Raw genomic sequence first — 12,746 nt, 5'->3', positions numbered from 1 at the left:
TATCCACAGCAGCCGTTTTATCTTCAGCAGCCCAGCCTTTCCTGGAACACCAGCTGGTACGATCCTGGGTTCTCTCCATTGCTACAGTCAGGCCTGGTAAGGACTTTCCAACTAGAACACAGGTTCTCAAACTCGGTCCTCAGGACCCCACACAGTGCATGTTTTGCAGGTCTCCTCACAGAATAAGGAGTGACATAATTAGCTCCACCTGTGAACCTTTTAAAATGTGTTTGTGAGTAATTAATACACCTGTGCACCTGCTGAGTGAACTGCAAAACATGCACTGTGTGGGGTCCTGAGGACCGAGTTTGAGAACCACTGAACTAGAAGATTATAAGAACTGTCTCACACTACCAGTGCCTGTGGCCCTTGCCACCCTGTAGTACCCAGGAATTGTATTTATCCTCTGTTGACTTTTATGTTTCCTTTACTGCTGCTGTGTTACGGAGTTTGTCATAATAAACATCATTGACTTTTATCCTGGTTGTCGTGGTCACGCCTTCGGGCAGTTATTCTACATGTTACTTACATGTCTAGGGGTCTGATACAACCTCCCAGCCAGGTTCAGTTACATCTCAGCCCCTACAACTGAGGCTGCCTCCCGTCAGCTCAGTCCCTCAGTTGTGACAACTGGTTTATCACTTCTCCAGGCTTAATACATCTGCCCCATGGTTCTCTAGACATATTGTAGTAAGGAGCCATTATCATGTGGCTCCTTGCTGGTTAATCATAGACCCAGATTGGGGTAATGGAGGTGTGAGGTGTGGTGCCTCTGGACTGGCTGAGCTGGATGGCTTTAGTGTGGCATACCTTTACATTCTATCAACACTTTTCACTTATTCATTTTAACACTATTCTCTATTTTAATTACATTTCATTTTTGTATCACTTTCTCTATAGCTTCGGCTTCCTAAATACTAATGTATTAACACTATATGCTGGTGTTTTGGGGTGCCGCACCCTGCACCTAGATATAGCGCTAGGGACCCCAAATATACAGAGACGCCTTGATGCGGCTTTGGGGCTTAGTCACACATTTGCGCAAATATGTGTGACCAAGATCTCTGAATTCTAATATTGTGTGGGATTTATATCTGGTTACTGTTATCATTTAGGGTGCTGGGGGAAACAATGTCTCTCCTTTTTTTTCTCATGGTTCTCTAACCAATCAGACTGTTCCATTCATTTTTAAATGATGTATGGAAATGTTTTGAACAATTTGATTGGTTGTCAAGTGCAATAACTACTTTCACTAGTCACTGACAAAGAGACAAATGTATCTATGACTATAGAAGGATGGCCGTGGCCCTGAGCTTGCTGGTGGACTATCAGACTTACCTCAGCACTTTAGAGAGTTCTCCCAGAAGGTCCTTCTTCTCCTTGCTGAGGTCGCCCTGCGCACGGAGGGCACTGATAACACCCGCGTACGCTTCCAACTCTAATAACACAAGAAACAAACCAGTGAGAGAGCGGTAGAGACAGAAAGGAGGAAACGTCTATGGTCATTAAAGTCAACGTTATACAGAGCATACAATGAAGCAAAGCTCTGTGGGCCGGAAGCCTCTCGCTGCACCAGGCGATCACAGGTTTGCTTGATCCCACTGGATTGTGGCTATTAGGGGATTTCCTCTTACAGTTAATAACTGTCTGTTACCGACTCCACCTACTGTGCAGGTAACTGCCACCACCAGCCTCCTGCAAGCACTTGGAACAGTCTACTGCTTAGTATGTGTGACTACCCTGCTGCCACACCTTCTGACTGGGGTCAGCTGATTCCCACTGCTCACCATGGACCAGTCTCTGCATGGTAGCAGGCAGACGGCGCAGCTTGGAGACACTGAGCTCAAACCAGAACGGCCAGAGAACGCAATAGCAGTTAGCACAATTCTGTTGGTCGCAGGACACAGATGCAGTCGTTTTAAAGGCAAGAGGTTTATTGCTCGAAAGGTCTTCAAGAAGACTCCTCCCCTTACAGAGATACACAATACAACAGGTTACAGCCCTGCCCGCTGACCTCTCACACACATATACACACGATCTCTATATAACAAGCCAGTTTGCTTTCCTAAGCACGATATGATTTAGCATGTAACGGTTACTAAAGCACAGGAAATCATTAAATACAAATTCTTTTCCCCCCAAAACCTGCTGGACACCGGGGGTAATTCAGATCTGATCGCAGGCCGCTACCCGTCATGTCCCGGGTCACACGGCTGCGTGTGATGTCACTCAGCCGCCGCGCCCCCCCCCCTTTCTAACGGACCACGTCCGGCAAATTAGGCAGAGGCGATCGCAGACAAGAGGTGCTGTTAGCATCTCACTGGGCTCCCGGGGTGCGCACTCCACATAGGGATTTAGATTGCGATCGCTGCCAGTCTGGATCAGGCCCACTGTATATAGACACACACAGGAGACGCCAGAGAGTGTTCAGTCATCACCAAGCCTCGTGCTGGTGCTAGGACGATTTACCATCTCATTCCCTACAGTCATATCAGTGCTTTTTACTTTAAATAATACATTTAGACACGTCCTTAAATAAAACATATTTTTAAACATGTTACAAAACTATTAAATATACTCTGCTTTATACACCAAGGTATTGCAGATCAGCTGTAGTGCTTTATAGCAATATGTATTTTTAATAAAGTTTTTTTTTCCGTCAGCCACTAGGGGACACTGGCTCTGAGTTAAGACGCTGGGGTATTGATGGTGGCATACAGGGAGCTACTACGCTGGAACTTACCTATGCTATGTCCCAGCATCATACAGGGGACAGCCTAATGCTGGGTACACACCCGCCGACGGGCTCGCGATATACCAGCCAATTGACTGATCAGCTGATAGACCGCTGAGTACCCAGCTTTACACTGCAGCCTGGGACTAAGTGTTCCTGGCTGCAGTCATGCTCCTTGCCACTGGCTAATACATTTACAACTGGCTTTTCAGTGCAGATTGGTCCATTCGAAAATTGTGCAGCGCGAGAGTTAACCCTTTCAGTGCCACGGCTGCCATCTTGGCCATTTGGGACAGGTCTCCGGCCACACTCAGTAACTAAATGACGTGTCCTACGATGCAAGCAAGCGACAGACTGCTAAAAATGTGGCCACATGCGGATATTTGCCAGCAGACATGTCTAAGTCAGACAGGCCTATCTATGAGGCGAGCATTAGGGTGGCCAAACCTGGGTATCGGGATTGAAAAATACTCAATCCCGGGAATCCCAGGATAGGTTTGTTTCCTGTGCGACTATTCTGATGTAATGAACAATAAGTTCCAGCAAGCATATTACTCTGGGATAAGAGGGTGCAGGAACTTGGAGTCCAAAGTAGGCCAAGGCTGGGTTAGCCCAACTGACATGAGACGATTATGTATTGGTAGCAAAGCCAAAAAGCAGGTAACTATATCGCCAACAAAATAAGTTGCAATTCAAGGTGTGCTAATAATTATTATTACTACTACTAGCTGGAATACCCGGCGATACTCGGGATTTTAAGAATGTCTGTTTATAAAAAATGTAAATACAGGTTGAGTATCCCATATCCAAATATTCCGAAATACGGAATTTTTTGAGTGAGTGAAATAGTGAAACCTTTGTTTTCTGATGGCTCAATGTACACAAACTTTGTTTAATGCACAAAGATATAAAAAATATTGGCTAAAATGACCTTCCGGCTGTGTGTATAAGGTGTATATGTAACATAAATGTATTCTGTGCTTAGACTTCGGTCCCATCACCATGATATCATTATGGTATGCAATTATTCCAAAATACGGAAAAATCCCATATCCAAAATTCTTCTGGTCCCAAGCATTTTGGATAAGGGATACTCAACCTGTATTAAACACACAGTAGAAATAACATTGTAGATAGCTGTATAGCCGTGCTTCACTACGGGATGAGGATGGTAAATTAGAATGATAGTTGTTTGTTAATTTACGTTGGTTGAAGATCTAGTATATAGGCATATCTTGCTTCCCTGACGCACTTTGTGTAGTGGCCGGACCCCTTTTTGGTCCCCCAAGGGACCCTACTCCTCCCACTATATAACTCTCAGTCTGTGGCTTCCTGCTGCCTCCATTCCCCTCCTCACATCATGTCACTGCCCCTGTCACATGCTGCCCTGTCCTCACTAACACATCACTCATCTCCTGATATACTCTGTGCTGCTGGGGACCCTGCTCCTCCCACTATATAACTCTCAGTCTGTGGCTTCCTGCTGCCTCCATTCCCCTCCTCACATCATGTCACTGCCCCTGTGAAATTATCGATTTTGTACAGTTTCTTATATAGCACAGCACATTATGTATCTCCTGATATACTCTGTGCTGCTGGGGTACCGTGCTACTTCCACTATATAGCTCTCAGTGTGTGGGTTTGTGCTACCTGTATTCCCCTCCTCACATCATGTCACTGGCCCTGTCACACGCAGTCCTGTCATCACTGACATATCATGCATGTCCTGATAGTCTGTGCTGCTGGCCCACCCCTAGGGGTGCTAATGGTGTAACCCCCACAGTGTTTGTTCCCAGAGTGTAAGTCATATGTGTTAGAAGTTTGGTGTAAATTGCTCTAGGCATTCCAGAGTTATGCTGTCTCCTGAAATACTCTGTGCTGCTGTCCCACCTTTAGGGGTGTCTTCCCCCCACAGTGTTTGTTTCCAGAGTGTAAGGCATATGTGAACCAATTTTTGAGTAGATTGCTCCAGGAATTCCAGAGTTATGCTGTCTGCTGATATACTCTGTGCTGCTGTCTGCCCCCTAGGTGTGCTAGGGCTTTCTAATTGTTTTAGTTGCCTCCACCATGTTTTAATACGCCGTATGTAAAAATTTCACGATCTTCGCTTGTAAACTGTGGATTTGTATAGAAAGATAGGAGAAATTTTCATTTTTTTATATTAGATATTAGATTATTATTACACTGTTAAAACCAAATGGAGGGTGAGCCAGATCAGAGAGAAACCTAATCTGCCTAGCATCAACTAGGACTTAAAAACTCCTCCCCTGACAATCCTATAGGACAGGAGGAATCCACAACTAACAGTCTCAATCTTAAAGGGTGAACGGCTCCAACGCATTAAAGAGGCAATACACAGAGACACAGCTCACGGTTTAATCTCCTCCATGTTTACTTCAATGTAAAACCTTCCAACCTATTGAGATGTCGCCGGGTGTACTTTGTTTGTTTTAATATGTTTAGTCTATCTTCATATATTCAGATATAACAGGAATAATAAGCCGTAAAACATTGGTTTTATTGAAAGACGTATAATAAATCACATCAAAGACTTATAACTTTGGATTGTTAATGTTACAAAGCATTAAAACATGGTTGATCAGGGTTTCTAATACACAGCAATGTTCCGCAGTATCACTATAGTAAGCAGGATGAAAGGCTACAGAGGTGCTGGCATCCCCCGAGCCCTCCCCTCAATGTGATCAGTTGCTGTGCGCACACGCACGCCATCTATTCACCGCTGGTGATCCCCACATCGCAACTTTACACAAACGGGTGGGGGACTTTTCAAATCAGGCAGGGCGCGGCACCCTGCTGAGACAGCCTAGCGTGAACACTAGGCATTCTATTACTCAGGTCTACTATTATTTTTCCCTGGTTTCAAACTCAGATCAGCCCCCAACACACGCTGTGCATGCAAACCCCACATGCATTGTAGCATCAGTGCTCATTACATTATATTGTCAGTTGGGGATTACGGGTTGGGTGACCGGCGGTCAGCATACCAAAGCCGGGACCCCGGCCGCCAGAATGCCGGCAGGGGGCGAGCACAACAGAGCCCCTTGCGGGCTCGTCACAGGTTCTATCCCCAGTCTATGGGTCTGGCCCTGGGCCTCCTGCCGGCATTCTGGCGGTCGTGATCCTGGCGTCGGTATGCTGACCGCCAGATCCCCACCGCCGTAACATGACTACATCTCAGTGATTACAACTAGGACAGAGTGTCAGCACAGGGATCAGCCACCTTCATGATACAAGGCTCCAGTACCACAAATTCACTGAATTCTAGTAAGAAGTCCCGGGCTACTTCTGCCCAACGGGAGACCACCACCGAGTAGGGAAACATATCCCCCCGAGGCTCGGAGATCACACTGTATACACCTGGCACAGGTTGGCACAACATGCATGCACTATATTTCTATGTAACATTTCAGATTTTGGAAGTAAGAGAGGTTTTACTATTAAAAATAAACAAGAAATTCCCTGGAGCCAAGGCGCCAATGTGACCAACGTCAGCCGGCACCGGAACTCTTGTGCCCTTTCTGCGGGCTCCAAGATCAGACCGAAGGACTTATGAAGTCTAAATGATTTTGTCCACCGCTGTCATAACGCAATAAGACCGACATGGAGATTGTAAAGGCATTAAAAGGGAAATCCAGCTACAAATGTGTCCTCCATTATCATTGCTGAAGTCATATTAATGCCCTTTTTAGACCAAATGAGGCGGGTCACCCTCAGGAGCCTTACACGGGAGCTTCCGGCCTACGATCCGCCTCAAGGCCCCTCGCCGCCGCCATTTACAACTCTGCACATTGTCGGGTTGGTGATGTCTTCGGTGACGGCGCTTGGCAATCGCATGATCTCCAAACACCGCCCGTCCACACAGAGTGAACGGGAAAAGGGTCGCATCGAGCCGGCTTCCCATTTACACGGCACAGCGAGCCGAGTTGAACCGGTGTTTAACCCCGCTTGCTACCCGAGTTGGAATACCAGGTCACTCAACCCGGATTATTCCAACTGGTCCCTTTTACTCCACACAGCAACACAGGTTATACGCGCTCATATGCAATAACCCGTGTTACTAGCTGGCGGTGTAAAAACAGGATGATAGAAAATGACGCATTGGAAGATTTATACACGTCTATCAATATAAATAATGGTAAAATATGGTTACAGTTCCCTCATTATTCTAGTAGCATATTAGCGTTAATCGGCTGTGCTAATAAGGACTAAAATTATTCCCTACAAAATGAAAGGCCCAGACTTATCAAGCCATGGAGAGTGAGCGATACAGTGATCGCAAAAACGTGCTATAGTGCGTATTTTACCACAAAACTGATGGTGGGGACGCAAAAATAAAAAGCAGCTGGATCCCTCAGGACGCGCTCTGACCCGCAGCGCTGTCCTGTGCTGTCCGTCAGTCAGGTCTCTACAACAACAGGGGGAGGAACTTGGAAGGGGCATAGACCATGAAGAGTGATCTCCCGCCCTCCCCTCATCCCCGTGCCCCCGGCTGGATGCCGCCACTCTCCACGCTGATTCCCCTCTTCTACTGCCCCACCAAGGCGGCTGCCCCCCTCCGTGTTTTCCGCTCACCCCTGGCCACATCCCCTGACTCCAGTCCTGTGGGGCCGAGGAGGGAGAGCTCCGGGCACCGGGATGGAGAGACGAGCTGGCCAGGGAAGGTGAGGGATCCACAGTGCGTATTCTTCCCCAATAGCTTGACTCCAATGCTGTAGTGGCAGTATCCATGGAGAAGCCCAGTGTTCTTTTTACAGGTATGTGGTGGGGGCCTGGTCCCTGGAGGGTGTTGGTACGGTGGTGCTCCCCAATGGGGGTTCCAGGCTGCACTCTCTCCTACCACTCTGTCCCTACTCCCTAGTGCCTCTCTCTCTCCCTCCTCCCTGCTGCCATATAAAGTGTGCGGAACGCGCTCCGCCTGGCGCACAGTGTGCGGAACGCGCAGAGTGTGCGGAACGCGCAGAGTGTGCGGAACGCGCCCCGCCTGGCGCAATGTGTGCGGAACGCACCCCGCCTGGCGCAATGTGTGCGGAACGCGCCCCGCCTGGCACAATGTGTGAGGAACGCGCCCCGCCTGGCGCAATGTGTGCGGAACGCGCCCCGCCTGGCACACAGAGTGCGGAACGCGCTCTGCCTGTGTAGTGTAATATGAATTGGTACTATTATGTTGCCATGCTCTTTCCCCATGAAGCCGCGCACCTAAATTTTTGGTGTGCGACGAAATATGGGAGGGGGAGCACCAATTGACTTTCTGCCAAAGGGCACTGAAATGTCTAGTTACAGCTCTGGGGCAGAGTGTCCTGTATGATACACAGCCCAGCAGCACTGTCACCCCCTCCTCCCCCTTTCAACACTTTGCAGTGTCCAAGTCAAGTCTGTTTTTATATTTGAATAATTAACAAGATTAATATGAACCTTCATTCCGATTCTGTTTTTCTTGGTTGTGATCTCATTTTCTTGTCTATATTTCTGAGCTCTCATCGGTGATCACTATTGTGGCAGACCGTTCCTAGTATAATATTGAAAGCAGAAGCTCATCTATACTTCTTACCATTCACACTCGCTCACTGGCCTCTTGCGTTTTGATGATCAGTGAATAAAAAGATGGTGAGAGTTGGTTAAAGCATCTTATCAATATTGAAAGCATATGGCTATTAAACCATCGATACTGATAAGATTCATAATGTAAAGGCGAGAAGCAGCGGTGTGTGGTAATTCTGTTCTAGATTTACTCTCCAGTGTCAAACTAAATATTGTTTGTTTTTCTGCTATTCATTTTCTATTGGCATTTGCAAACTATTGTTTGTTGAATGTATACGATAAAAAACACATTTTACCAAGGGCCTTATCTGTATGATGTAGCTGTAAGAATTTTCTTTACAAAAAGATACAGTAATTGAAACAAAGTATACAATTGTCTGGCCACATCCTGTAGTATGTTACAATAAACTCACTTGATACTATGGTGGTCATTCCGAGTGGATCGCTCACTAGCTGTTTTTAGCAGCCGTGCAAACGCTATGCCGCCTCCCACTGGGAGTGTATCTTAACTTAGCAGAAGTGCGAATGAAAGGATCGCAGAGCAGCGGCATGATATTTTTTGTGCAGTTTCTGAGTAGCTTCAGACCTACTCAGCGCTTGCAATCACTTCAGACTGTTCAGTTCCTGTTTTGACGTCACGAACACGCCCTGTGTTCGCCCAGCCACGCCTGCGTTTTTCCTGGCACGCCTGCGTTCTTTCCTAACACTCCCTGAAAACGGTCAGTTGACACCCAGAAACGCCCACTTCATGTCAATCACTCTGCGGCCAGCAGTGCGACTGAAAAGCTTCGCTAGACCTTGTGTGAAACTACACCAGCCGTTGTGAAATTACGTTGCGCGTGCGCATTGTGCCACATGCGCAGAAGTGCCTTTTTTTTTGCATCATCGCTGCGCAGTGAACATTTTCAGCTAGCCATCAACTCGGGTTGACCCCTAATATTAGACAAGAGGATGCTATATCAATTCTCACCATGTATATGTAAAAATAATGTGGCTTTTTTTGTTTGCGTTTGGAGTATGGAGGATACCAACTAGAATATTCATAGTGTGTAACTGGTAATATAACAGAAGCATGACAATTGTTAATTGAGCAGTTTAAAAGCACATTGACGGTAATATGTTCAATTATTGCAAGGCGCATAACATCACTGGAAAATGAATGTTTGATGTAAGAGGTGAAAATTTAAATTAGTAACTACAGGCTGTTGGCATTTTATTATTATTTCAATGTTCTATATATGTTCTGTCTATCAGTGAGTCCACATATAAAAATTATATTTTAACAGTATTAATTGATAAGAGTGCCCCAACAAAAGAGGTTTCTTTTTACTTTGTCCCTCAAATATAACCAAGAACTCACTCTATAAGGCCACAGTCAATTACGCCAGGTACTCCCAACAATATGAACGCCTTTATTCATTTGGAAAAAAAATTAAATGAAAAGAAATGTCCTCGGTTTTCCTGAGCTTGATCCCATACAGTTTAGCCAGTGACTTGGCCCGAGAAAGACAGCAAAGCTGAACTGACCCCCCACCCGCACACATCCCCCTCCAACTAATAACGGATGATTTAAAGCAGGGGTGTCAAACTCAAATTCATCGGGGGCCGCATCAGCAGTTTGGTCCCCATCAAAGGGCCGGTTGTATCTGTAGGTCTATGTGTCCACTCTTTATTATCATAAATTAATGTCACTGCATTCAATTATTATGTGCCCCCTTTTATAGTGCCCAGCCATGTGCCCCCTTTTATAGTGCCCAGCCATGTGCCCCCTTTTATAGTGCCCAGCCATGTGCCCCCTTTTATAGTGCCCAGCCATGTGCCCCCTTTTATAGTGCCCAGCCATCTGCCCCCTTTTATAGTGCCCAGCCATCTGCCCCCTTTTATAGTGCCCAGCCATCTGCCCCCTTTAATAGTGCCCAGCCATGTGCCCCCTTTTATAGTGCCCAGCCATGTGCCCCCTTTTATAGTGCCCAGCCATGTGCCCCCTTTTATAGTGCCCAGCCATGTGCCCCCTTTTATAGTGCCCAGCCATGTGCCCCCTTTTATAGTGCCCAGCCATCTGCCCTCTTTTATAGTGCCCAGCCATCTGCCCCCTTTTATAGTGCCCAGCCATCTGCCCCCTCCATTTACTTTACTTACCTTTTACTTCTTTCTTTCTTTCTTTTACTTCTTTCTTCTTGCTCCTCTCCGCGGCGTCCGCGCGCTCCTCTGATCCCTGGAGATGTCGGGCGGACGTCACGTGATGACGTCACGTCCGACACCCAGGGAGCAGTGCGGGGCAGGAAGAAGTCGGGCCAGGTCCCGGAAGGTAAGTAAATTTTTTTTTTTTTTTTTTTTTTTTAACTTGAGCCATTTTTAAAATGAATTTACTCCGTGCAGGGGAGGCTGCAAGGCTGGCGGCGGCACCGCGGGCCATCAGACGAGGTCTGGCGGGCCGGATTTGGCCCGCGGGCCTTGTGTTTGACACCCCTGATTTAAAGAATTAAACTACAGCATTGCAATTAGAAAAACGTATAATGCCTTAAACCACATCAGACGTCAGCGTTTCCACACATACCATACAGTCCAGACTGTAAAAGCCACATTAAACACTCACATGTAACCTCTGTCAGCTTCTCTCTGCCTTATCGAGAAATAAATCTACTGGTTCTTTAACAATTAGCGATTGCTCAGCTACATACAGCAGTGACCGCAAAGCCAATACTCATGCGAATACACCTTGTGAATATGCTGGGGACCAGTGACATCCCCAAAGCACTATACAGTATTGACTGAATACACCGTAGGTACCCTCAGGAACATGGCTGCCCCGACCACGGCACTTTACATCCCCTGACAAATAAAACATTACCCTCCAAGAGGAGTTAGTAAGCACGCTGGCCGCATGGTGCGACAGGAAACGGAGTAACGCTTGAATGTGATCAGCTGTAAAGTCGCCATTCAAAGTGGCCATGTAGCGGTTGCACACATACTGTACCTAGAGCTGGCGCGTTTTTGATACAAATGTGTGACGATAGCTTACGTGACTGAACCATATTGTCATTGGCGTCCATAATAAGCGCTGTTTAATATATGCGTGCGCATTATAAATATTAAGAAATAAGGGCCAACTAGTATAGAAGAAAGAGCGCACTGTTATCACCAAGACAAATATTTATTAACATTTATATTACTCATGTATATGCCTCATTGCAATAAGGAGAATATTTCCCTCATTTCAGTCCCTGCACCAAAGGAGCTTACACTCTATATTCACATATACACACACACACGTAAACACTGAAAAACTTTTTGTTCCTTTTGTTGCCAGAAGCCAATTACCCTACAGGAATGTTTTTGGAGCAGGGGGAGAACATCCAAACGCCACACGGCTAACCCTGCTGGCAGTCGTGTCCGATAGCTCAGTGTAGCAATACTAACCACTACGCCAACAGTGCTGTCAGGAAGGTGCAGTCAACAATCCACCAGCAAACGCTGGGCAAGTTACAGGATACTGCTCAAACTCTATAAAATTCCCATTGCAAGGAGCGCCCCCTGCCGGCAGCAGCCAGTAACACACACATTTATATATATATATATATATATATATATATCCATCCATGGAATGTTTACAAACCGGCCGGGCGCTGACGTCAAAGGGGGGCGTGTCGCCATACACGCATGCGCAGTTGCGCCAGTCAGGCACAAAGCGGGGCATTCCGCGCATGCGCAGTGCCGCCGCAACGGAATAACGGGGGTAATGAGGGGATAATTACCCAGTTTCCGGAGGATCCTCTTACACTCATCACGGCTGAAGTCCAGGAGGGTCGGCCACACCACAGGCATCCTGTCCCAGAGTCACCGGACCGCCTCCCCCTGCGATCAGACGGCCCTGGCGGCGAGAGGACGGCAGGACATCACTCCCCGCGGCCCCGGTCACGGTGCGGGGGTCTCCGGGGCGCTGCTGGGGCTCCTGGGATGCTGTGAGGCCCCAGTCTGTCCCTGTCAGGGGCTGATCGGTGGAGGAGGGAGAGCCGGGGGGGGGCGGCCGGGCCGCCGGATGAGGAGGGTGAAAGCAGGCCGCCACACAACTCCCCCTCCCGGGTGATCGGTCCGTTCCGGAGACGCTCAGCCAGCCCGGACCCGGTGGGTTCGATCGCGGCTCCCGCTGTCAAGATGGCGCGCCGGTGACATCGCGCATGCGCGCGGCTTGCCGGGAGTTGTAGTGCTGGACGCTGATTGGCGGCTGGAGGGAGGGGGCAGGCGCTGATTGGTGGTTGAGGTTAGGAGGCGAACCTGTGGCTGCCTGAGGGAAAGGTGACGTACGATGACCTGACGATGGCGGCCGGCGTGGGTCATTTCGCGTTAAGCCACAGCGCCCCCTGGGTGGTACTGCAGCGGTGGAGGTCTGACTGTGTGAGCGAGGCGTCTGCTGCTATACAAGCACAGTACACCAGACCTGGCAATGGGAGGT

General features: G+C 47.8%; 1 protein-coding gene across 3 annotated transcripts in view; it reads right to left on the bottom strand.

Annotated features, from left to right (window-relative positions):
• The window catches only part of EMSY (EMSY transcriptional repressor, BRCA2 interacting), a 79,820-nt gene extending 67,301 nt beyond the window's left edge, over positions 1-12,519 (bottom strand). The window contains exons 1-2 of one of the 3 annotated variants that reach the window (XM_063951250.1): positions 12,049-12,519; positions 1,339-1,438 (exon numbers count right to left, since the gene is read on the bottom strand). In XM_063951250.1, coding sequence (XP_063807320.1) covers positions 1,339-1,438; positions 12,049-12,118 — 170 coding nt within the window. In that variant the 5' untranslated portion in view covers positions 12,119-12,519. The remainder of the gene's footprint in view (positions 1-1,338; positions 1,439-12,048) is intronic. The other 2 variants (XM_063951249.1, XM_063951251.1) reach the window with 2 other exon arrangements.
• Between the last annotated feature and the right edge of the window lie 227 nt (positions 12,520-12,746).

The sequence above is a fragment of the Pseudophryne corroboree genome, chromosome 2 (assembly GCF_028390025.1).
Source record: "Pseudophryne corroboree isolate aPseCor3 chromosome 2, aPseCor3.hap2, whole genome shotgun sequence".
In the NCBI taxonomy this organism is placed as follows: domain Eukaryota; kingdom Metazoa; phylum Chordata; class Amphibia; order Anura; family Myobatrachidae; genus Pseudophryne; species Pseudophryne corroboree.
The sequence above is the reverse complement of the archived record's forward strand: the minus strand, read 5'-3'. Positions and strand labels throughout refer to the sequence as shown.